Below are 26,699 nucleotides of genomic sequence, written 5' to 3' on the forward strand. Positions count from 1 at the left end.
AACCCCTACTGCCTCACCCTGAAACAGAAAGATGGAAAAACCGCCGCTTGCCACACACACCTGGCTTTCCCCCGTTGTCAGAGAGCTGTGTCAGGGCGTCCCAGAGGGGGACCAGCCTCCTGACCATGCAGATGTTTGGGAGCTGAGACGTGGTGAGAAACTACAAAGAAATTTTTTCCAGGTCCGGAAGGAAGGAGCGAGGGAGAAGCATGACTGCAGACAGGTTATTTGCAGACGTGAACCATGCAGGATCTGACATGACTCCTCATTACACAGATTTATTTATATGTCTGAGGAGCAATGTGCATATTAAAATAACCCCTTCAAAGAGGCTGGTGGGGAGGGGGCACTGAAGTATTGATGAGCCAAGCTGGCGCTGGCATTGATCTCATTGCATTTGTGAATTCTATTAATAACTTTGGGGAGGGCACACAGCAGCCTCCCAGCCACGCAAAGACACTTCTCTCCCTACCAGCTACACCACATTGAGCAGCCAGAGCTCCCTGCCTTCCATCTAGTAACTCTATAGGGACCAATATCTGCTGAGCAGCCACCCAGCTTGCCCCACTGCAAGGGGAACTGGCAGAGCCAGCAGCTGGATCTTTGCAGGTGAAGGCCTGGATGGATTTGGCACGAAGGAGGGCAGAGATGCGTTGGAGATGTGTTAGAGCATAAGAGTTCCTGTTGGCTTCTCAGCTAAGGCTGGGTGGCCCTGGTTAGTGGGAACTCTTAGGATACTTCTGAGCTCCAGGCACCTCAGATCTTGCAGCGTTTCCCCTGGCTCTAGCACTGCCCACGCACCAGCAGTCCTAATCAGGCCAGCATACAGCCGGTTTCCCAAGTTTGGGCTGTGATGGAGTCACAGGACAGGGCCAAGCCACAGCCATCACAGAATGCTTTCTGAGCTCGCTGAAATGCAGCCACCAATTTACGCAGCCAGCTTAAAGCAATCTTCCCATAATCTTCATAGGCTTGCAAAATCTTTCTGATGATATGCACCTGCCCTTCTGCTCCCAAAGCAAGGAATCACCTGTGCGAGCTGGACCAGGTGCTGAGCACTGTGAATGAGCTGGTAGAAACCCCTCCACATTCACTGCTTCGCAAGACAAACCCAGTGCACTCTCGCCGGGCACGTTATCAAGCCAGAGAGGTTCCCTCTTCTGACCCCAGGCTGATACGTCTCTTATCCTGCCAAAGGTCTGGTCATCTTCCAAACACCCAGCACGCGTGGGTCATGCAAGGCCTGGAAAGGTCAGCCTGACAGTGCTGGGTGTTATCAGGCCAAGTGGTGGTCCGCTGCCTCTCCAAGACCCTGGAGCTGGTTGCACCTCCGCAGGAACGCCGTGCTGACAGGCTATTCCAGCTCCCACTCCTGGCCTCAATTCCCCTGCACACTGCTCCTCCCCACCTCCTGACTCCCGGCACAAGAACGCGTCCCCAAGAGGGGACAGATGATCACAGAGGGGCTGAGCTGCCCCTGGTCCGCTCGTGGGGCTCAACCCCAACTTCCACTCTTGGGAAGCGGACTGGGAGATGGCATTTTCTTGCAGGTGCTGTCTGGGCAGCTGAAGGACTCCTGCCCACAAGCTGATCGCATCCAGGAACTCTGCTGTCACAGCAAAAGCATTTTGGGCCACAAACAGGTCTCAGGAAGAAGCTGCCCTGACCTGGAGCTGGGGTAAAATGTCCACAGATATAGCAAACTCGCCATGATTCAAAAGGCTGAATTGCTACGTGATGGGTTTCCTGAGCTATTGCCCTCCTGGGGCTACGGTGACCTTCATCTCTGTATCTTTTTAAGCTTGGAAACTCATCTGGCATTCCTAGGGCCCTTACACACAAACAGCTAAACAGAAAACAGGTTGCAGAGTTTGATGCCACAGATAAAGGCTAGGCAGGGGAAACGGGCATGAAGCAGAGCCCTTAAATGAGATTTGAGGTCTGCCTCCTCTGTGCTTTTTCAAGCAATGGCGCAGGAAGCCCCCTGGTCCTCATCTTCATATCCCATCATCTTCATATCTGGTTTCACATCAGCCAAGGGGCCAAATGCTGCTGCTGCCTGCAGAGCACGTGTGCGGCAGGTCAATCGACCTCTGCAGCCTTCGGCTTGCTTCAGACTGCCACCTCCCACCAGGGACCAACGACACGGACGGCTATGCTCAGGTCCTGCCGTCCTCTGCGCTTCTGCTGCCGATACAGATCTGGACGTCTTCAGGAATTCACGCTATGGGACTTGCTGTGTCTTGTTTCCAGATCTGCTTGGCTCCATGCTCCTCACCGGGCTTTACAAGTACTTGTAAATCAGATGGCTATAAACAAGGGCTTAAAACGACACGCAGCCCTTGCTGCAGATAAGCCGAGGTCTGGCACAGCAAGCGGCGCCCAGCCCGGCACTTCGCAGGCTGCAGCGCGAAAGAGCTGAGTTGTGCCTGGAGAAGGGGTGGTGGGGATGCAGAGGTCTGCTGTGGTTCATCTGCTTCTGGCCCTCAAGTCTGGCAGCCTCTGTGGCCAAATGCTGGGTGCATCTCCTCATCTCCCCCCAAAATTCCTCCGACCTGCGAAGAAGCCACTCTCCCAATCTCCTTCACATGCCTGTGTCTCTGCTAAGTGACTCTGGCCGTGGAGAGGAGGTGTAGTGCTTTGCAGGTACTTGGGAAGAGCTGCATGTTCCAGGCAGGGTCTGCAGGTTTAGGAACTGTGCAGACACCACATCTCAAAGACCGCGTGCAGGACCTGCTTCAGCATCGCTGGAAAAGCTCCTCGCTCCATGGGCTGCAGCTGACTTCCAACTCTCAGCACAGACAGATACTACTGAAGTCACTGAAAGTTTCATCACGTGTTAAAGGATTTATCCTCAAAACTCCAAGAAGGCAAAAACATCCTGTGGGGCACATTTTACAGGTAGAGAGAGAAAGGCTCAGTGCATCACCACGAGTCTGCGGCAGAATCTCACCTCCCTGTGTGTGTGCCCGTACCATTAACCTTCTTTTGCAAATCAAAGACTGCCCAGGCTCCTGGGACCTCACAGTACCTCCCCATCTCATACACCCCTGGGAGCACAAGGAGGAAAAGAGAACAGGAGAAAAAAAAATAGGTTGAATTCAGAAAAAAAGCAAGTATAATTTGTTTCCAGTCAAGCCTTTCACTTTTTAAAGTGTTTAAGATCCTGGATTTTCCTTTCCCTCTCCTTTCTCCTCCTCATTTTTGAGGGCACTTCTCCAGCACACTTGCTTCCTCTGGAGCAAAGCACTGCCAGGAGGATCTGCCCCATCCCCGTGCAGAGACATCTCCACCTTCAGCGTGCGGGTACCTTTCCAGATACCACACCAGTTGGTCTCCCTTTAGCCTTTTACTCAACCTCGGTTGACTCATCTGACCTGTGCACTTGGAAGTCCCAGAAGCGCACAGAGCAACCACCACCACCACCAAATCAGTGTCTCAGGTCTCACTGACTCACCACTGATGGAACAACACGTCACATCCCTGGGACAACTCGCTGCCCAAATCTCCTGTTTGCTGCCAGGTCAGCAGGAGTTCAGGCCCCAGAGCAATCAGGATACGTGAGCAAGCAGGCACACGGACTGGGTGACAGCTCTCACTGCTGGCATCAGGCCGTGTCCCAACGCGGGGAGGGCAGTCTGAAACACTGAGAAGCCACATCCATGACTTACAGCCCAGGTCTCTGTTGATGCTACGTATTTTTCCCCACATGACACTCCCTATGGAAGAAAACATATAGGGCCAAAGTCCTCTTTTATCCCACATCTCCCCTCTCTTCAAGGCGACACTGAGCTTGTGGGGATGTGAGCACATCGTGGCCACCTGCAAAGGGTGATACAAGCTGCTTCCTCCCCTTTAGCATGGCTCCTAGTTACAGCTACTGGCTGGAAAGTGTTTTAGGGTCCCATATCACCCTTCCAGGTGCTGTGTCGTGGGAGCCCTGGATGTTTTGGCTATCCAAGTCCAAGCTAGACTCACAGCCTGGCTCAGTAATGCTAGGACAGAGAGTCCCCAAGATAGGGTCCTTCACCAAGCTGCTTCTCCTTGGCTCTGGATGGACAACCCGGATTCCCCCTCCATCTTAGAGCATGCCCAGAAACTTTCCACTCCGAGCTGTACTTTAAGCCTGCAGGGTACATGGTGGCCTCTCCATTTGGGCCAGCTTCAATCCGCTGAGTGGAAACATCTCAAAGCTACTCGTGGAACACCTGGAAAGAGCAAATTCCCCCCAACTTGCACTTTAGTCACAAACGAGAGGAGAACAGCCCTCAGGGGAGCCCACAACAGCAAGATGGCAACGAACGTCCAGGCCAGTCATGTTCACCCCGGGGCTGAGAAGGGTGCCTCCACGCACAACCATTTCAGCACACTGGGGGGCTGTCGCAAAGGGGCTCCCAACCCTTGCCTTCAGAAATAGCATCAGCCCAGCTCTGCCGCTTCAATCTCTCCCACGAGGCAAGTGCAGGCAGCAGCGGAAAGAGAGGATTACTCTGTTTTGGGCTGCGTGGGAAGCGTGGCTCCTCCTCTTCCTCCTCCCTGTTTATCCATCATTTCCAAACCAGCTTCCCAGGATTGGCAGCAGTCCCTCCCTTCTCCTCCTGCCCTACTTCCAGCTAATCATCTTCAGGCTGTGAAAATTGCCTGAAAGGCTTGAAAATATCAAATTTCTGTGTCAGAAACTCACAATGACTGGCCTGGCTACAGCAGATTTAACATCACCCTACAACACAATGTTTCCCATCCTGGAGACCCTTGATTGCTGCTTCATTTTTAACCAGATGAGTCCCTAAGTCATTTGCTCTGGCAGTTCCCATCACTCAGAAGTGAGGCTTTCTTAATGACACCCAAATTCGGTAAGAGCCCGCGACACAGGAGTGCTGTAGTGCACCAAATCCTCTTGTGCACCTCAGCTGCGACTCCAGCTATGACTAGAATCAGTGAGCTACGTTTCCAGACACGTTCACAAATGGCTGTCATCTGCACCGTGAGAACAATTCTTCTCCTGGGCCTTATTTGATGCCCTCAGCCCAGAGGCTGTGAATTAGGCATTAATGCACAAGCCAGGACTGGGAAACTGGGACGTTTGCAACTGAGAGTAGCCATGAAGCTGAGATGCAGCCACTATGAGCGAGACATCTCAGACTGGCAAAAACCTGAGATGCAGCCAGTCAGCGCCAAGAACAAAAAAACTTGGGGCCTTGACCAATTGGATCTACAGTGCTGAGCAGCCCTCAAAGCCTCAGCCAGTTACAGGGCCCCAGGCCAAGGCCATTCCCATGGGGTGCCCACTCCTCCCCACGGAGGCACCACGGGAGCTGGAGGCTGCAGCAGGCACAGGCATCCCATCAGTCTGGTTTTCCCTACAGCAGCTTAAGATGACTCAGTTGTAGTCTGCAGGTACCTAGGTGGGAAAGGATTCTTGTCAGACAGTTCCTCTTCGGTCTTGGAGAAAATAATTGCAAGACAAGAGCTAAGAGAGAGCAGGTGATACAGGACTTGGGAGATAAAGTAGATGGTGCAAGTTCTAATGAAGTGAAAAGGAGGTTAAAAGTTTTGACTACCATAAGTCTGAGGGAAACTACAAATAGGCTCACTGGTGAGAGAACTGACGTGGGATTGCATCCGAATAGTGGCAGTGCTTTCCACAGCTTATGCTCTCCAGAGCAACACAAGCAGTGATAAACCGGGCTTGTGCGGAAACCACAACCTGAAAGACAAGGCAGACACAAGACCATACACACACACTGCAGAAGACTACCTGCATCAATGTGTTATTGCACAAGTGAGGCACCACTTTGTATCGCAGGCAACGCTGCGACGCAGAGCGGCTCTCGGAGAGGCCCGGTGTCGCTCTCCGCCTGGAAAGCTGCAAGGCTGAGCAGAGCCCAGAGTCTGAAATCACCCGGGTGACATGACAGAACTGCTGGAAGCTCGTGCTGGGGAGCTCCAGAGGAGACAACGGATGCTGAATCCTCCCGTCTGCTAAATATTGCAGGACTGCCTTGAATTTCCTTTGTAGATGTCTCTCAGCGACTTGGGAGGGGGTGTGAAGCATAAGGGCTTGCATTCAGTTAGGAGTGGCCTATTTCCAAATCGACATTGGGAAAAACAGGTCAGATACCTTCCCTGCAGTCCAGCAAGGCCAACAAGGCAGAAGGACAAGGCTCGGAGGTGTGGAGGCAGGGAGAGACTGGGAAGACGAGGACTAGCACTGGGCAGAGACAAGCAAGGGGACACAGAGGTGTGGAAGAGGTGACCTGGGATTTCTGAGAAGGCAAAAACGAAGAGGCAGCCCATGAAATTATCAGATATCGGTTGTAAAACTGACCAAAAGACAGACCCATCATTCAACTGCGGAACTCGCTGAACAGGGCACCGTGGACACCAAAGATGCTTGTGAAAAGGGAAGAGACATTCACAAACAACAGCTCCACAAGCAGGTTTTAAACATGAGGTTCCCAGTGCACCTTCTCCAGCCTGGAACATCCTGACACCACTGATCTTGGTGAGGGCCAGGCTTGAACATCGTGGTTTTTACAGTTGTTTTCACAGAGAATACCAGTTGTCTCCATCCCAGCTAGGAAGCAGTGGACATTAGCTCCCTTCAGCTGCCAGGACACTGACTCTTGCTGCAACCAGTTTGACATGGCCTTGATTAGTGTTACCTGAAGAAAAAATGCCCAGGAATGGTCTTGTTAGAGCAGCAAATTAGCCCTTTGCTGATGGCAAGGCTTGTCCTTGGCTGCTCTCCTCTTGGCTGCTCTCCCAAGTAGAGGAGAACGCTTCCAGCCTCACCTGCTTTGGTAAGTGCCATGAGGGGCTGGGAAACGCTTCAGGCCACCAACTTTCCAGTCATCCTTCCTGAGGATCAGGGTCACAGTACCAGCTCCGCACTGAAGATGCGGAAATCCTGCGCAAATGCACAAGAGATTTCAGCAAGAGAAACATCTGTGCCAAATGCTAATAAAAAAAAAACCCTCTAGAAATCAGAGCACGCTGATGTTTTGGCTGACCCTGCCAACCAGGCAAAATCCCACCGGTGATCAGCTGAAGGCACCTGAGCCAAGCCTTGGGACAGCAGGAGAGCAGACAGCTGCCCGCCTCTGCCAACCTGCCGCCAAGGCTTTCGGCAGGAGGAGTTTTGGCTCCACTTGAGCCAAGCAATCGTGACCTTGCATTGACGAACACGTTTTCATCCAATGCCCACATAGTAAGATAAAGCGCTAGCAAAAGCCAAATTCAATGACTTTGCAGCACTCGCTCCAGTGCAAAGTGCATCAATAGTTGTCGAATTTAGGGGGAAATGAAGCTCCAACACGGACAATCATCGCTGTGGCATTTATGAGTGTTGTTAATGCTACGGACGGTAAGCAGCTCTCTTCCTTAAGAGGAGGATGAAACGCAGAGGGCGGCAAGCTCCGGTTGTTCAATAGTCTTTCTAAATCAAGGAAATCTCTAACTGTGATCACTTTGGTTCAACGCGTAAGCAAATAAGCATTTTAGCACTAAGCTGTTTTAAATATACATGTTATTGTTGATGATGTTAACAACAGGAACTTCGTTATTTAAAAGTGCTAATGTGCGCCAAGGTAGCGAAAACTGCAGAAATCAGCAAGCCTCCAAGTAATTTGTTTTACACCTGCCATTAAATCAATTTAAAATTACCATTACCTCAGAATTAATTGTGTGATTTACACAGAAGTTGCTGGAAGAGGTTCTTTGCTGTTTGTTGTACAGGGGGTTTGACTTAATGACTGTAAAGTCCTGCCTAGGTATTTCAATAATTTGCCAGGGCTGTTGGGTAAAATTCTGGTGCCCAAAGACGCAGAAACCAACCACCCTTCGCAGTTCCAGCCAGGACCTGCATACGCTGGAGCGCATCGAGCAGCTCCGAGTCAAAACGCAGCTGAACAGACCTATTGCTACAACTCTTCTTGCACAGCTGGACAACCCACCCACCAACCCGATCTAACTCTGGAGTTGGCCCGTTTTGAGCAAGGGGTTCGACCACAGACCTCTTGACAACAAGGTGGATCTGATGCAGTTCTGGCTATTGGGGGATATGCCGGAGGGAAGTGGATTCCAGATCCCTCTCCAGACCCTTTTACCCCAAAAGGGCTCCCGGGCTCTAAGCCAAAACAGATCAGTGAGCATCTCTTCTCCACGGCTGTTGTCCCTGCACGCACACCGCTGCAGGACATCGCTGCCTGGACAAGATCCACCCCTGGTGCCCTTCAGAGTCAAGGGATGTGCTCTGAGGTGGGGGGATGTTGTTGTTTTTCTGAAATACATGAAATAAAAACAAGAAAAAAAGTGCTGACAAGTGTCCCACTGTAACTGAGCGAGAACACAGAGCTCAGCCCTGCGAATCCCCAGAGCCACGGCCGCGCAGCCAAGCCACGACCCGAGAAACGAGCGTCGCTGGGCGCGGGAAGCCTCCTGAGCGCCCCTTCCAGCCTCGCCACGCAGTGCCCTCCGCCCCAAGCGGCACAAGGCCAGCCTCGAGGAAACGCGGGGCTGGGAGCAGAGCCCGGGCAGGCCCTGCCGGTGCCTGGCGTTGACGGTCTGGAGCAGAGATACTGGAAACAAAAATTCACTTGGTCTATGCAAAGCCCAGATTTCTAATCTCTTAAGTGTGTACATCTGAGCTTGAAAACATGACCCGTCTCCAACTTAACTCCCTGGCACCTGCCAGCCAAGTGAAACTGAAAACCTGCGTTTTGCTGCTCTGCAGCCATCGCCCACTTCAGTTGTCAGAGCCTGAGCTCACCTGCTTACCTACAGAAACTGGCCCTGTTGCAGGCCCTTACACTTACTCCTGCTTATCCTTTTATGAAACACCTTGTTCTCCGTTCATCATGTTTGCAAAGGTGGCGCGAGACACAGCTGGGAGTGCACAGACCACGGGTGCCATTACCATACATTACATTGGCCACAAATAATATGGCAAATACCCATCATACACTTATTAAAATTGCTTCTTGGCACACAGAGGCCCACCTAGCTCACAGCTTAACCGGTTGACCCATCAGGGCAGCCGCAACAGAGCGACGGATCCCCTCAAGCTCTTCTCCTCCTGAAAAGCGTCCTCAAAGCAGGGCAAGCTCACGAGGACCAGGCAAGTCTCCAGGCGTGCAGCCCATGCCCGGCACGTAGAAGAGGGATGCTGCTAACTCAGCTGCCAGCGCACGCTAGGAGAGAAGCGATTCCTCGGGTCCGGAGGTCCTTGCAAAGGCGACGCTCGGCAGCAGCTAGAAACCCAAAGACGGTCGCACGGTCTCCCACGTGGGAGCAGAGTGCCTAAGTAAAATAAACGCTTAAACTGGTTTCGTTACGATGACAATCCTCCAACGCAGCTGTCGAGCGACACCGCAGCACGCCGGCGAGCGGTTAGCAGGGCTCTCAGGAGCTGGGGCACCGAAGCGGAGAGCTAACGCTCGCCGGGCTGCTCGATAACCGCGGGAGAAGAGCCAAGCAGAAAACACTGCCTGCAGAAGCAGGTTTTGGTTACGGCTCGCAGCGTGAAGCTTGCTAGATGCGAGTCCTCGTGCCAGCTCCGCCGCGGGTGCCTCGCGAGACCTAGGGCACGCCACTTGAACGCAGCCCGCCCCTGCCCCCGGAGGCTATCGGTACCTCCTCCCCCCGGCCGTGCAGGCTGGAAAGCTCGCGGTCCTCCTCGCGGGCAAGGTCTCCCGCGCCACGGCGGGGGGAACGAGCCCAAATCACAGCCCCGCTCCGTCACCTCCACCCCGAGGTGCGAGGGCACGCGGGAGCCACAGGCTCGGCAGGGCTTCCCCCTGCCCGGAGCAGGGCTGCCGCCCCGGTGCTCCGGGAGAGAGTCTCTCCCGCTAGAAGAGGTCGTCTCCGACGGCCGTCGTTCCCTTATCAACACAGACTGCGCACCGGACGCTTCCTCCGGACCCGCTCGCTCCCCGGCTCCAGCACACGCCTGTGGCTGCTCCCGCTTCGCTTCCGCAGGATGACGGCCGGGATGCACGAGGCCCAGCACTAAAACGGCGTGGTTTCTCACCAAGAACCCGTCCGACTCGTCCATCCCTCGAGGAAGGTCCCGTCTCGCGCCGAGGGATCCCCCCAAGCCGCTTCCCGCGGCCGCCGGCGGGTCCAAGGCGTCGCTGGATTTCCAGGCTGGGCGCGTGAGCTCTTTAACTTCACTCTGATCGACTAACTTAAAATATAAAAAAAAAAAAAAAAAAGAAAGATAAAAGCAGCAACCACCTCTCCTAAGCACAGCGCTCATCCCAGGGAGGGAGAAGCACCAGAAATCAACTCAAAATTGCTGTTGAATCTCAGCATAAAGATTCAGCTGCTATGCTGATAAGCAGCAATATAAATCTCTAAGCTGGAGAGGTGGATCATTAAGGGGAATGTTTAGAGAAATTAAATCCCCCCCCTTTTTTTTTCTCCTGCTTCTCATGCTAATAGGGAAAACCAGACTGATTTGCAGGAGAACAACATTTAGCAGTATCTAATTCATCAAAATCCCCATCTGTTCTCATTCTCATGCCGAGTTTGTCCAAAAAAAAAAAAAAAAAAAAAAAAAAAAAAAAAAAAAAAAACACCTTCCTTCAGACACCAGTTTTAACAGTAAGAGGCCAACTCTGGAGGGAGTCATAAATAAACGACTTCTGCAAATCCAGCCAGAAAAAACAGCCACGGGCTAGGCTGGAGCAACAGAAACACGGGGGGGATTGCCAGGGTGAAGGAGAGCTGGCAAAGGCAGTCGGGGCCGGGGGATGACTGATCGCTGCGCGCGGCCAGGTAATTTGGAGCGGCGGCAGCTTTGGAGCGGCCAGCCGACGCCGGGAGCGGAGCGGGCGGCTGTGGAGCAGGGTTGGGGCCGGGGCCTCTGCTGCAAGGTCGCTCCGGGAGGAAGCGGCGTCCGGAAGCAGCCGCGTGCCGGAGCCGCCTCGGAGCGGAACCGAGTCAGGCAGGAAGGGGAAAAACCACCTGAAAACGTCTTCCCCGTTCTTTGTAGAAAGCCATGCTGAACTAGTTTAGTATCATATAATCGTTACTATTATATTATCATATTATATAATTATATTGCACCTATTCGTTGGTATCGAAGCAAATGGAATATCAATATACTTTATTTCTAGCAAACACGTCACAGAGCAGATCTGATCTCAAAAGTTGGAAATTAAAGATGTAAGCGACGATGCTACACCCTATATTATTCTTTGGGGGCAGGACTATCCTCTGTGGCTCATACAGACATAAAAACGCACCTGCGTTCAGCTGAACCTGGCAATTTAAGCTGCGGACGTCGCTTTTTCTACACCGTTTCCAGCAGCTGGGATTACGTTTCCAGAGCGGACGACCCCGCGTGCGACAGCCGCCGCTTGGCACACGGCAGCCCGGCTGCGGTCGGGTTTTTCTCCGTCCCACGGGAGCTGCTGGCAGTAACGAGTCTCACCTGCAAGGCTGCGGGGCTCGCGCCAGCGCGGGCGCCTTCGCGGGAACGGCTTTGCTGCCCCCAGCCGTCTGCTGCCTTCGGAAGCTCCCTCCTCCGCCGGCCCCGGCTCGGGTCTTTTGGCCGAGCTGATCTGCAGCGTAAAAGGGAACAAGGAGCAAAAGCTGGCTCAGCGCAAACGGCAGCGGCTTGGTCACGGCACGCCTGTGCACGAGCTGCTACGGAAACCCGGCTCGCTCTGGGGCCGGGGATGCGCGCCTCGGGACACGGCGTACGGGGGAACAGGCCACCCGCCGCGAAGCTGCTGCGCCTGCTGGGGACGCGGCCCAAAGCCTCTCTAGATACCCGACACGACGCTTTCTCGTCCGAGGCTTCGTTGCTCTTCGCAGGAAGGAGAACGGGACCAGCCAGAGCTGCCGCGTATCATCTCCGATAACCGCGGACGAGAAAGACTCCGTTCGCTGCGCTGCTCTCCAGCATTTTCTCCTAGGACTGGAAATTTTGGGGATGACTCCATCACCACAACACGAACCCATCCATAGCACAAAGTATAAGAGTTGCACCTTTTCCTTCTCTGTTACTACCTCTAGCCAAGACCTGCGTTGCTGCAAGGTTATTTCCCACTGCGTTTCCTCTAGGTCCCCGTTAATCATTAATTTCCTAATGTTCCTTCACTCAGAAGGCTCTCACCCATCTTTAACCTGTATTTTGCATTTTTTCGTTCCTTGCCGCCTGGTTACCCTCCAGGTATCAGTAGCGTTACATGACATGGCTTGGCCCCGTCTCACAGGGATGTATCGTTCTCATACTTATTGCTCCCTTTAGAACAACCAAAAACGTTAGTATTAGTCCATTTAATGCCTTTACCACACTCTTTAAAGCTATTTATTTACTTCAGGTCTTTCCGTAGAGGTAATATTTCCTCCGAGAGTGACAGAGATCCTAGCAATCTTCCCGTAGCATCTCCAAGTTGCTACCACATGGTCTGCTGGCTCCTTTTATTCGCTTTGGCAGCGCAACAGCTTCTTCCAAAACTCTCCAGCGTAAAGTTAGATCAGCACCGTTATGAAACTTACTCCAAAACCATAAAAAAAAAAAAATACCCAAAGCGGAGCAGATCGCTGCATGGAGCATCTGAGCTTCTCAGAGCAGTGTGAGGAGCTTCAGCTCTTGGCCGATTAGCTAATTGTGAAGACAAAGCGAACAGTCCTTGAGCTTACCACGCACAAGACGATGCACAGGGCCAGACCTTGCCTTCGTCGAGAGGAGAAACACCACCTGCAGACTCCCCCGACAGCTCCGTAACAGCAGCCAGATCCTGCCCCGAATTGCACCAGAAGTTGAAAATACTGCATTAGGCAACAGCCAGACTCACGATTTCCCGGGGGCGCAGAAAACGCAGGAAGTGTTTTCAGAAGCAACCATGGCGTACCGGGACGAAGCACGTGTTTTATAAAATGGAGTCCAGGGACTTCAGTCAGCGTTTCCTGGAAAACAGGCCTCTTCACCCTGTCTCTCCTGGGCCCTGCTGGCAGCCTCCTCCAGCCCGGGAAGGTCTCGCTTCACCACCACTCACGCATTTGGGGCGGTTTCAGTCATCGGTGCAGAACTTCAGCGAAGCACCAAGACAAACAACCCTTCCCGCAGGGGCCGACGGCTCGCGGTCGGGTTCGCTCGCTCTTCTCTCTCACATCTAAGAAAACATACAGAAACCTCCAACAGCAACGCAGATCCCGCTCAGCCAGGCCTCTGGCTGCCTTTAGGGGTCCCTCACCCTCCGTGGCGGGCTGACAGCTAGCTGCAGTCTCAACAGATCTTAAAAGGGCTCTGAAAACCGATGCATCAAGCCGGTCTGTCGCTTTGGAAGAGCGTGACGTCTACCACGTATGTCAAACTGATAAGGAACTATTGTGTTTAAAAATAAAATTGTAGCAGAAACTGCACACAGATTATTCTTCCCGAGCAAGAGGTACGTTGGAAACATTTTTGTTCTATTTATTTTAACGTTTCACTTATCAGCTCTTGTGTTTCATCCACACTCACAACAGATCTTTCAGCAGCTCAAAGCCTTTGGGAAACCTGGCCGCAGACTAAAGCTTCAGCTCACAGTGGGACAGATCAGATACAGTTTTTATTAAAGGACATATACAGAGCACACACCAAAGCTTGCTTAAAATTGAGACTTTATCTCAAGGTATTGTTAAAAAAAAAGTCCTATTCAAACACAAATGAAACAGCCCCGTGTAAGGCCACGATTCCTATCTTTTCCAAAGAATTTAAAAACGGGGTGAGGAGAGACAAGGGGCTTGGTGACACACTCTGGGAGAGCCAAGACACTTTTCCAGACATCTAAGAAATCAGCCCAGTGAACAACTAGGAAGACTCAACAAGGGAAAACACGTGCCGTTTTCCTGGGAGACTCGGGGACTGAGACAGAGCGCACGGGAAGAAGCCAGCCGGGGTCGGCAGGCGCTGGGAGGGAAAGGCTTTGCCCAGACACCGTCACCGAGCAGCAATGTCGCATCCCCTCGGGAACCACGCGGAAAGGCCAGGCAGGGTCTCGGCTAAGCGCTGTCACCTGCGCGTTACTCCCGGGCCACGGCCAGTCCGCCACCGCAGCCACCGCGTCTGAGCACCCCGGTCGGTTTATGCCCTGCCCGCGCCTTCTCGTCCAGCGTTTCTGACGGCCCCAGCGCTGTCGGTGATTCGGCACAGAAAACGCACGGGGTTTAGGCCACCGAAGCACAGCACGTAGCTCCCTCGCGGGTTCTTCTGTTCGTTTCGGGGGGATCTTTTCTCGATGGACGAAGCCGCGTTTCCAACACAAATACGCGCTGCGCTCTGGCAGCGAACAAGATCTTGGCTGATCTGAAAAGTCGGACGGAAGAGATTTGCAGCCGCTGTGCCGACAGCGGGTCTGAGCTCCGCCGAAACGGAGCAAGCCCCGCGCGGCGGCGCCGAAGGCGTGAACTGCCCTGCGCCACTGCGGCACCGATGCTGCGGGGAAGGGCCACGCCGGTTAAACTTGCCCACGGCTGAAATTACAGGGATACAGGATGCTATTTACAGAGGTCAGGAAATCGGTATTCGAACCACCCCTTCTCCTTCAGCTGATAGTCTCAGTGCAGCAAGCATTCAGAGGGCAGTTGCTAACTGCCAAGGAACTCAAAAGAAGATCCAGAAATGTAATCTTGCTGAGAAATTACCACGCATACCAAGGGAAAAAAGGACATTGAGGTTCAAACTGAGCACAACATACGTGAAAGGCTGGAAGGAAAAGCACAGCTAGCAAAAATATTATCTTTAATGACGACCTTGCATTAATTTTTTTCATCTAGCATTTCTAAAACTTCTTGATTTAGAAGGCATAATTTAACTTTTAAATGAACTTTTTAAGAGACATCCAGAAGATTTAACTGCTGTCTTTGCTCTTATGATACAAGCATTTTAGAATCTGCCGTCACTTCGAGGGAATCGGTTTAATGCCAGTTGACAGGAACAAACCTCCTTGAGTTCTGGCTAGTAAAACACAGAGCTCAACACTCCAGGTTGACAGAAGAGCCAGAAAGCCACCCAAAATTGGGTACAGAATAAAAAGTTAAAAGACAAAAATCAAAAGTAGGACTATAGATCCAAAATGTAAAGCAAAGATACTAAAAAGCAAATCCAGGACTAGCAAACATATTCTAGAGAAACACCGATTACCATAGAAACTGCACCAGCATCTGTGGGAAAAATCTTCTCTTCTAGGAAGTCACTGAACCTGTACTAAAGCCCACAGCAAGACAAGGAGTCCAGAGAGTTAAAGAAAAGTTGATCCAGCAGCAGAACCTAGGGTGTTAGCCAGACTTGTGGCCAGAAATAAGATACTGAGAGGAAAGAACCAAAAGATACCGCTCTTCAGGGTCAAATCAAAAAGTTCAGCTGACTGCAAACAAGAAGATAAGACAGCTTCAGGAGGCAGAGCCCCTCTTATTTAAGTAAAGAAAGCTTAAAATCCATATTGACATTGTATTTTGATGTTTCTAAATGCTGAAACAGTGTTATGGTATACTGAAATTCCTCCTTTCCAGTCAATCTTTGCCACAGCTGAAACTGAAAACCAAAACCATGAGTGACTAGCAATCTGGAAAACACTGACTGCTAGCTAAACAGACAGTTGCATTTTTGTGTTTTATGAGGTTGGTCGCAGCTATGACTCTGGGTTCTGTTTTTCCTTTGGATCAGCTATTACTTCGTCAGACATAAATTCCATACTCTTCCACTCAATGTATTAAGTTTGTATGAACATCCCCTTAGTTCCCCAGGCAACAGGTATTACTTGCTCCTGTTATGGAGGAACTACAGTGGGAGAAACTACAGGAATACCACAATATTTTGGCTGAAGACTCCATGTACTCACACGAGTAAAGAGTGGACATGCAGAGCTACCATACTCTCGATGCTCAACCTGTAAGAGAAGACATGGAGGAAAGAGCAAGGGAACAGGCAAGACAGACTCTTTGATGACAAGCACCAATGGACAGCCAGTGGTTCTAGACTGGCTCAACTGCTACTTGACAGAGCTATGAGCATACCATGTCTCTATTTGCATCTTCCTCAATAAGCCTCTTTCATTTAAGAACTCACACAATTCTGAATGAAGCTTCCCACTGCAAGGCAGACTCACTAACGCTGGCCCCTTTGGCTGTTAAGATCTGATATGCAGTGCGTAGGTGGAAGAGGGGAGGAGTCCATCTGCAGTGGAACTATAATTTGCATGCATTTTAGGCAACTACCCAAAACAAAATTAAAATCAGAGTATTGAATTTTAAACATGTGTCAACTCCAGCCTACATTCTTTTTATGACACAAGAACCCATTTATTATCATCACTATCTAAGCCTGGCTTGAAAGCTCCCTCCCAAACCACACAAGCCGCTTACACGAAACAACAACTGGTCAGCTCACGCTACCACGAAATACCAAAGACGATCTTGATCGAGAACCACAAGTAGCTCAGTGCAGCTTTAGTTTGAATTGTTACTCAAATCTGTCTTTTCAAAGACGCTTATCACAAGTTCGTTAGTTATACTGTCACAACATTTTTTTCCACAGAAACCGTTGCAGTTTTACTCTATTGTCAGACAGCAAGACACTGCTTGCATCTTGTAAAAAGAAAGACAGTGAGAACCCAGGAATCCAAAGCTGGTGGTTATTTTTTACTTGAAGAATCTCTGACAAACATTTTTTTTTAAAAAAAAGTATTGTTACAATTCATTCATTCCTTCTGGAATTAAATTGGACATGCTTGTTCAAGGTGAGGATATGAAGAGGGCAGTCTGACTTTTACAAAACAGATATTCAAGCATTATCAACACACACAAAGGACAGGCTCTTATGCGCATTTGTTACATTGCAACCTTAGATCAACCTCAGTAAACATCTTTGGAATACAGATGAAATAAGCAACTTAAATATTCACAGGACAAAATTGTAACATTATTAAAAATATGAACAGTAAAATTTAAGAGAGATCAGCAAATGCAGGTTCCCCATGGATAATCAAAACAGTACTTGCAGAAGTTACAATAATCACAAGCATAGGTCTGCAACACAAAGGCTGGATTCCAGCAACTCGAACACTTATGACTAAGAGGCAGTTTTTGAATTTGACTAATTGCCTAAGGCAGGGAGGCAGTAAGAAAAGGCAGGAGTGCAGGAGGCAGAGGCAAGGTAAGTCAGTGCTAGAATTTCTTGTTAAACCAGGAAGCTAACAGGAAAGCAGCAAGGAAAAAGGTTGTGTTTGTTCTTTTAAGTCTAAAAGAAGTGTTAGCCAGAATTTATCAGTATATATTTTCTATATTGCACAATGAGTTTTAAAGTAGCTAAGAAAAAAAAATTACAGAGAACCCTAAAAACAGTCTGGATTTTAATAGCTACATTTAAATATATTCCAAGCTGAGTTACCCCATACACTTTAGACTAAAAAAGAAAAAAAAAAAAGTTTTTACCTATCAACAGCCACACTATTTCTGTGTTCCTTGTCTCCTCAAATCCTCTCCAAACTAACGAAATACACCATTTACCAAAGACAATGCTAGTACTTCTCCTTAATAAATCATGGAGTTATTGCTTTAGTTTACTAGTGGCAAAGACTAAGATCTACACTTTTAGAGAATTTAAGGCAAACTCACAAGACCAACACCTTAATGGCATTTACGGTACACACTGGTATCCATTCACACTCCAGGAGAAGTTTTGATATTTTAAAAAAGACAGGAACACTTCAATTTTAACCAAAAGGATTATTTCAAGCATTGCAGATATATCTTCTAAACATATAACCCAGTAGTTTTTCTTTTTTTCATTTCTTTTTTTTGCCTGGGATAAGTCATTCCAGAGCACCAAAGTTCAGAGGGAAAAAAAAAAAAAGTTTTTGTTCAAGGATATCTTATTACAACTCATTCTTATTCATCTAAACTTTTTGGAAGATTTGCTCAGATATTTGGAAAGCTGAATCACTTTTCTCCATTCATAATACGCAGACAGAATTATGATCTGTCAGATATACACAAAATGCAATTTACAAAGAAATGTTAAAGATAGATTTCAACAAAAAAAAGTATCCTTAACAGCTTTAGGCAAACTGATTCACCTGTGAGAACTGTAAATACTGCTTTTTCTTAATTCTTTCATTCCCAAAGTTCATTTCTAGCTCCTTGTCTGACAGTCTGCCTTCTTAATAATCCCATCTGGCAGCCACGCTGCAGTGAAAATATTATCAAGGGCACTTCTGTGCGCAGTCTCAATGACTCACAATCAAGTTTATTATTGACACAGATTTGTCAACTGTCTGCCAGGCCTACAAGCTCACTGAGATGAAAGCTGAAAAAAGACCAGCCAGAACAGGCCTGCTAGAAAGCCTAAGTGTTCTCATCATTAAACTTATCTTTCACTTGTATACACTTTAGAAATTAACTGAAGGAATAATGGAAATTTAAGGAATGCAAGATACAGCAGTCCAATGCTTATATGCATTTTTTTTTTTTTTTTTTTTTTATTTCTACACAGGGAAAATAAAAGTCAGAGAAAACAGTAGACTACAGATTTTTTAAAAAATGATTAAGGTATATTGTTTTAAGATGGTTTAGTAAAAACAGAAAAGATGACATTCTGTTAGGGAAAAAGTATAATTATTTCAAGTTGAGAACAGCTACAGTCTGGTTGGATTTTTAGCAAGATTTAGTTAAGCATAAATTATTGATGATGTATTAACAACAAGCAGAGTTCTACTGCCATACAGCAGGATGAATGGGTAGGATTCACACTCAACAGAAATGTACCTTATGTGTAAACTAACCCCATCTGAATCAGTCATTGCGACTTGCTACTTGTTATTTTTTCAGAGTAGAATTACTTCACTAAGAAGTATATAGCTTTCTGCAGTCTTCAGAATAGAATAAGAATTTCCTATTCATGTTCTAAAAGTAATCAATATAAATAGTACATTTCTAGGCAGCCAGAGATTCTGCACTACACCGCACACTTCCAGCAACTTCTATACATGAGGATGGCAAAGACAAGCGCTCTGGATTTTGCTCACTCAACCCTAACTCCAGCACAGTGGATATGAACAGTCAGCAGAAGTACAAGATGCATTTCAGAAGGGAATTTCTGCCCCTCTGAATAAAGGTAGTAATGTCATTAAAGAAGTATCACAGCAACTTCATTACAGAAAAATTTACGTTTTAGGTAGTTGTCTATACTGGAGATCACTCCTTCAATTATAGTTAAGATTTCCTAAGATGACAGAAATGTCTCAAGCAGTGCTTCAGATTATTTCAAGGGAACTTGATTCTATGCTGGATCAGAGTGAGCTTGTTATTCTGAAAACTCATTTCCCAAAGGGGCTTTGGAGTATTCTTGAGCTTGTGTTTTAACTCGTCTGGATTAGTTCTCCATCAGTTGTCTGTGCTCTAGTAGCAAATGCTAACTTATCTTTACTTATTTGCCAACTATAGCAGGCATGTAGTATTTGAAAAAGCAGAAGAGCTGTGCAGTAAACTAATGACATGGACCTGAACACTCTCTTAAAAATAAAAAAGGGGCAGAAGAGCACTCTGATACATTTCTAGAGTTTTGTGCTCAAGTTTTTTCACCATACATTAACTTCTGGTCAAAGAGAAAATTCACACTGAGGACCGGATCAGGAGTGTATGCTATTTCTATTGGCACGCAGAAGACCATTATCTTGCTTTCTTCAGAAGCTCATAGTAATTTGTCTCAAGTATATTAAAAAAAAAAAAAAATGCTCGGAAGCTTGTAAATAGAAATCAAAAATACATTTTCCTCAAAAACGAAGGCAACTAGAAATTACTCGGTCAATACCAAGCATTTTACACGGTACCTCTGAACGTTCACATCCTCCACAAGCAGCATAAGCAGCCTGCTAAATTATGAATGAGATGTTACATTGTTCCGCTGCTCTTCTGACTTCAAGTCGAAACATGGTCTCATCAGATCATATTTTTTCCTCCAAACTGGAAATCCAGAGCTCTGATTTTAACTCAAAATGCAGAAGTTGGCTTGAAAAGTTAGGAGAGCAAGGGAAAAGAATGCTGAACAGAACACAAGTACTTTGCAAAATGCATCTTCATTCTAGTAAAGGGAAAAATCTTTCTCACTAATGCTTATTCAGCATTAACAAGTTGTTACTTAGTTCTGAAGACAATCAACACATTGGTCTTAGCAACTTAACCAAATGAAGGGTAGCCTTTAGTAAGAGATTTGGATGAAGGAAGATTGGATTTTTTGTAGCACTCATTATCATAGCAGAACTAGACTATTTTTAACAGATTTTTGTCACATGAAAAGACTGGAGAAGGTCCCATAATTGAAGGAATTTTTCCCCTCAGCATTTCTTCAGAGCACAACTAGATAAGATTTATATTGAGAAACCTTTGCGAATGCTTTAACAGCAAACAGGTTAGTGCATTTTCCTTCCTAATATTCCCTAATGCAACAAGTACACCGGCTTATATTCTGTAAAACAGCTATAGAACAAGTCATTCAAAAAGCCACGCAAATTATTTCTTGTCACTTCTCTGCACACAGACGGGAGAAGTTTCAGCCATTTTCAACAGCATATTTTAGTTTTGAATATCTGATGCCAAAGATATATTAAGTATATCTTTTTTTCTGAATTAGTGAAATGCATCAATACTATCACAACTGGAGTCACTCCTCTCTTCAAGCTGAAGAACTTGATACATTCGACTCCTTTTGAGTTAGTGACTCAAACAGTAATCCTGCATGTAAATAAAACTAAGATTTATCCATTGTAGTAGTAGGGTTCACTGGGCGCTGTCTTACAGCGTTCACTGAGGAGTTTCTGTTGGACACCTCTTTATCCTCTGTTTCATCATCTGAAAGATCTTCCTCATCTGCTTCTTGCTCCTCATCCAGCTTTTTCAACAGCTGAGCTGACTCTGGAGCTAGCTTTTCTTAAGGTGAAAAAAAAAAAGATGTACACAAATAAAAAGGTTATCCTGTGAAACACTTTTAAACAAGAAAGAAAAAAAAAAAATAAAAAGTACATCACAGACCAGCTCAGAATTTGAACAAACTTAAGCCAGGTAATACTTTTAAATAACAGTCACTTAAAATTTTCCACAAGCAGAAACTTCAATACTAGATTTCCTGTCTTGCTGACACAAGTTATATACCAATTATATAGATTTATCAAATGCCTTCACTGAATTAGAAGTATGTAGTGGGCTTACTTGAATAAGGATATTGCTGTTGTCTGTGCCTTTTGGATGGACAGAGACAGTCCGCTAAGAATACCATTATCTGAAATCGAAAACAGACAGATTTAAACCTCTAAACATTCTGTACACCAGTGTAACACCACAGTCACACAACAGCGTATTTCAAGTAGTTTACTTACAAGTCCCAGTATCAGTCCTGAGAAGAGAGTTGCCAATGCAAAAATGGCATATGAACCCCAAACTGGTATTCCAACACTTTCTGTCAAATAACTATGGCAATGCTAGAATAAAAGACACGGGAATCATTTCATGAATAGCTTAGTATCATGTCCGCTAAAATAAAAATGAAATTCAAATCTAAGCACATACCCTGATCCACATTGACAATTGAAACAAAGCAGACATACTGCTCATCCTGAAACAAAGCAGAAAAGAGTAACTGAAAATGTCGTTTCTAAGCCAGCCACAAATCTGTTTATTCCAATTTGCCTGACTAGTCATTATTTAGACTCACACTGAACAACTTTCCACTCATGCCATGCTTCCCCTCTAACCACTTTGCTACCTACTCCAAAACTTCTTCAGCTTGTACCCGCTGACATGAATTTCAGTGACTTTTCTGTCCTAAATTACATATGGAACAACCACCTAAGGGAAGCAGCTGGAACTATTTAAGAAATTAAGAATTAAGCATCCATATGTTACATTTAAAATGGATGAATTCCTTGTTTTTCCACAGGTGAACAAAACCAGGCTAACTGCCATATACAGTCTGCTGGTTCTGGTATTTCTCTGCTGTAAAACTTCAGCACTAAGCATTCACTTTTTCTAAAGCAAAGGAGAATTTGAAATACTAAGCCAGGGTAAGTTGCTAATAAGTGAGTCACAGAAGTGGGCAGCTATGAACAGATGCACGCATGTTTCGCTATGCACAAACATAGAAGCAAGTGATGTACGCTTGCAATAGAAAACTTATTAATCCTAAAATTAGTATTCCTGCATGTACATTCCTCCCTGTGGGCCAATATTTTACAGAAGACCAATTACATAGTTCCAAGATTCAGATGGTGTTAAAAGTTCCCAAAGTAACAATGCTGAGCTGCCCAGAAAAGCCAAAGAAAACAGAAAATTTCAGTCTAGATTAACATTTCTTAAACTGGACATCTAAATCCAAGCCTGCTACAGCACACTGACTAGTATCTCTCAACTGAGAAATAAAACAATGAACAATTGAGTTCACTTCCCTCAACCAGTGGTGTCCCCAGTGCGCATTATCACTCGCAGTCACTTAACTCTTGAAATCACTTACTTCTCCCCATCCCACAGCAGCAGCAACTAAAAGCACTTCAAAGCCACCAAACCAAAGGGTATTTCACAGAGCATCTTGTCAGACTACAATGTATCACCATTATCATATTCCCTAACCTTCAACCCCTCCACATTGCTTTTAACTTTAATACAGACAGCAATGCTTTCTTAAATAACTAGCCCCTATTACACAAGTATGTTGCTACATTATTTTCAAGTTTTTATTTGCCAGCTTCCTAGAATTTAGTTGGGCAAAGCAGCTTTCTGCTACATAATCAAAATAAGAACTTCAAGCATCAGTAAGTTATCTACAAGAGTTTAATAAATAATACCTCCAGCTACACTTTTGAAACTTTCAAATAAACCTTGCTCAGGTGACCTCTGCTATGCTAGTATACACAACTCTCCCACAGCTGAGGAACATGGTAGGACATACACTACACACACACACACACACACACACACACACACTGCTTACCAGCACAGAGCTGCTGCCTGAGCTGTTAACAAGCCAAGGACCAGTATCTACCTCTGCTTCTGCATGCAGCACCAGGTGTGGCACATCTAAGAATTTATTTGAGCACATTCTTGAAGTGCATATGTTTGACAACAAGTTTTTGTAATATACCAAAACTTACAGAAAAGAGGAAGGACCGAACCACGACGAAACAGGTTCAATGGACTTCCATTCCTGTTCACTGATGAAATTTATAAAATCAGTTTTAGTTCTTGCCCCCTGGTATCTCCTAAACTCTCCATCTTTACAACTGTAAAGCAAACAAATGAGACTTTTGTTTTAATCCAAGTATGCAAATTTGCTTTGACTTACAAACATATTTCCCCACTTTGCCTATGCCTTTATTTTGCTTTAAACAATATTGTTTCTAAAATGTTTTCTGAAAATTTTGACTCCAAGCATAATAGTGCATCTTTGCTATCTTCAGGTTATGATTCCATAAGAAGATAACAATTATTTTAATATGATTGCCACACAATAGCATTAAGACCAACCTAGAGAGAAAAGATTGCAAAAGAGAAACACCCATGAAGGGATGAAATAAATAAGGCCTGAAGCAAAAAGAAAAATATTGGTGGCATTATAAAGTGAGATTAGATAAGAAAACGGTTCTTGCTGTGCAAAGTTACTCACATTCGTACAAAGCTTGATAACTATCATTCACTTGCACCAAAAAAAAAGAAAAAGAAAATGACTTTTCCTCTCTCTTCCAAAAAACCTACCATACTGTATACTTACTGATAGATGGTAGGAAGAGCTGTTATGATAAATCGTCCACTTAATCCTGTGAGAAAACAGATATTTTCAGAATAGTAGTGTACTCCAATATAAGAAGACTAAAAACATTTCTTATACATCCTAAAATTCATAAGAACAGCTGTTTCCAGGTATCAATCTTTAATTGCGATCAAACAGAAACTTGCACATATCAACAGTAGGAAACAGTTTAAAAGCAGCATCCCAGGACAAGGAAATAGAAAATCTATCTATGGAAAAAGAAGTGTCTGGAGCTAACAACAATTTTGCTTAGCTATTTTGGCCTTAAATTTTCAGAAAAGGATGCTCTCTTCTTCCACATGCTCTGCAACTTCCAGTGCTTGCAGCCAATAATTCAAGTAAAACAAATTTCAGTAGTTCTAGCATGCCTCTGGAAAAAAAAAGTACCAATTTCAAGGTTATTTTTACAAGGTTGAGCAACGTTTTTTTTTTTAAAGCAAATTCCAAACAAATGTAAGGGAAATCAACAGAAGCCAGCTTCAGCTGAGAGAGATCAGATCCCTTACACTCCCTTTTTGTCAGCCAAGAGAGGTACTGCTACAGGGGAGAACGAGACTACCAAAATCAGATTCTTCTTCTTTAGAGTACTTAAAAAAAAATAAAATTAAACATCTCCTTGAAGTTCTCCAGCCCACTCTGTAGAGGAAACTGCTAGTTCCTTTACATACAAAGAAAGACTTGATCACTTAGCTCATATACAGCAACTTGCCTTCAGCAGAATTAAAGGATCTGTATTATTCTGATTTTAAAAAATGAAAAGAGTCAATACTTTCAAAGAAGCACGCTTACACCAGAAGCTTTGCCTAAGTGCCAAAAGGGCCAGAAAACACAAAGTGGGGAAGGTGTTATAAATGCCCAAACGAGCTTTCCTCACCTGGCTGCTCTGTCACATCCACTTTAGCAATATTCACCTCCAGATCTTCACCCCACTCAGCGAATTTCTCCCACTCGGGCTGCAGGTTCTGGCAGGCAGGACACCAAGGGGCATAGCTGAAGCCAGAAGAAAGCTGTCACCAAAAGGGGGCCGGAGGCGGTGGGGAGGCGCCGCTCGGCCCCGGCTGCCTCACGCAGGGCCAGCTGAGAGACCCCCGCCGCCGGGGGAAGAAGCCGGCCCGAGCAACCCCCTCCCGACTCACAACTCCACCATCCACTCGCCCTCCAGCAGCACCCGCCACGTGCCGTCCGTCAGCGTCTTCACTTGGCTCCGCCTGCCCAGCGCCGCCACCGCGCCGGCCGCCAGCGCCAGCCACACCACGGCGCACCGCCGCCCGGCCGCCGCCATCTTGCCGCGCCGCCCGCTTCCGCCCGCCCGCGGACGCTGAGCGGGGCAGGGGGCGGGGCGCCCGGATACGTCATCGCCGGCACCGCCCCCACAGCGCGGCGCACGCGCGTTTGCCGTTGGGGACGCGGGCCGCCCTTCACTGCGCGTGCGCGGAAAAGTGAGCTCCCACTCCCTCCCTCCTCCTCCCCCCCCCCCAATCCCGGCCGCTTGCGGAAACGAGCTAGGGGCGGGCTCAGGGTGCGCCGCAGCCAATAGGACGTCGAGTTGAGGGGGGCGGGAGCTTGGAGCAAGCCCCGCCGCGAGACCCCGTGCTCGGCCAATGGAGGGCGCGGATCCCCACCGCCGCTACGTCACACGGCACCGCCGCAACGGTCCCCTGAGGTGGGGTGGTGGGCAGCCTTGGGGAGCTGGGCTGGCAGGAGCTGTGGCGTCTCCATCCTTGGAGATACGCAGAACCTGCCTGGATGTGATCCTGGCAAGGTGCTCTAGGTGTCCTTGCTTGAGCAGGACGGTTGGACTAGATGATCTCCAGAGGTCCCTGCCAACCTCAACCGTGCTGTGATTCTGAGCCTCTCCATGCTGCTCCTCCCAGGAGAGTGTCTCCACAGAGAGCCTGGGCTGCACCCTGGATGGTCAGGGGTCCTTGGGGACTGCCTGGCTTCCCTGTGTGGTGCGTGGGGCACTTCTCCCCCAGCCTCCTCTCACAGCTGGGGAGCAAACAGCTAAATGCAGCCACCCACAGTGAATGCTATGCTGATGTTGAGCCCTGTGTGCCACTTCCTGCCTGTTGAATGAGTGAAGAGTGTTGGTGCTCAGGACAGTGGCCCGTGGCCATAAGCACGAACTGCTGTGTGAGGCCGCAGAGAAAACACGCTTCCCGCACTCCAGCCCCTGTTTCCCCCTTCCACATTGCTAGTCATCTATGGCAGAAATAAACAGTTCTCAAGCAGAAGTCCCCCAAAAGGTCGCAGGTAATAAGCACATAAATCCCACATCATTTTACTGCAACCTATTGATAGCTCAAGCCTTTTGAGGCAAGGAACTGCCTCGTTTTATAGGCATGTCCTTTCTCTACCACAAGGGCTCCTCCAGCTCTCGATCCGGAGAGGCTGGTCACCTTCCCTTTTCTGCGTGGAGCAATCTTTTTCCTGGTGGAGAGGTCTGGTCTGCAGCAGCCATTAGAGCAGTGCAGCAAAATGAATAAATCTTTTTTTTTGTTTGTTTGTTTGTTTGTTTGTTTTCCATTTTGGCAACTTTTCTGTAGTACAATGTGTATGTTCCTTTTAAATAATAACACTGACACATTACTAAAGACTTGTTGAAGTTTGTTACTCTTAGATTCAGTGTTCAATAATAATTCACTGCATAAGCACAGCTCACTTCCATTTTATTTTAGTGCTAATTGGATTTTAGAAATTTTGTTACTGATACTCCAAGAATCCCTCTGTTCTGCATCAGTAATGAGATGTTAAGAGTTGTCTTCAGTTCCTCAGAACAGTAAGCATCTTATAATTTAAGACGCATTCAGGAATAAGTGATCCCACTTTTTATTCATGCTGAAGAAGAGGACAATTAAATGTTCTTTTCTTCAGTGCTATCCAAACAGATGCAACTCGGTAGCCTGAATGG

At 47.3% G+C, this 26,699-nt stretch overlaps 1 protein-coding gene across 1 annotated transcript; it reads right to left on the bottom strand.

The window, feature by feature from the left end:
- Positions 1-16,614: 16,614 nt before the first annotated feature.
- Positions 16,615-25,070, bottom strand: TMX1 (thioredoxin related transmembrane protein 1). The gene is made up of 8 exons (XM_062577750.1): positions 24,925-25,070; positions 24,663-24,778; positions 23,750-23,795; positions 23,133-23,261; positions 21,556-21,601; positions 21,366-21,467; positions 21,199-21,268; positions 16,615-20,919 (listed from the first exon to the last, which is right to left on the bottom strand). The coding sequence occupies exons 1-8, from the start codon at positions 25,068-25,070 to the stop codon at positions 20,741-20,743; spliced, it is 834 nt and encodes a 277-aa protein (XP_062433734.1). The 3' UTR covers positions 16,615-20,740.
- Positions 25,071-26,699: the final 1,629 nt, after the last annotated feature.

Source organism: Rhea pennata, chromosome 5, assembly GCF_028389875.1.
Source record: "Rhea pennata isolate bPtePen1 chromosome 5, bPtePen1.pri, whole genome shotgun sequence".
Taxonomy (NCBI): domain Eukaryota; kingdom Metazoa; phylum Chordata; class Aves; order Rheiformes; family Rheidae; genus Rhea; species Rhea pennata.

What these genes read in the sequence shown, in the direction of transcription:
- TMX1 (XM_062577750.1), bottom strand. Translation starts at nt 25,070, where the DNA reads ATGGCGGCGGCCGGGCGGCGGTGCGCCGTGGTGTGGCTGGCGCTGGCG. An exon ending in GGATGTGACAGAGCAGCCAG is followed by an intron (nt 23,796 to 24,662) that starts GTGAGGAAAGCT and finishes GTTTTCTCACAG; the next exon opens with GATTAAGTGGACGATTTATC. An exon ending in CAGGACTGATACTGGGACTT is followed by an intron (nt 21,269 to 21,365) that starts GTAAGTAAACTA and finishes TTTCGATTTCAG; the next exon opens with ATAATGGTATTCTTAGCGGA.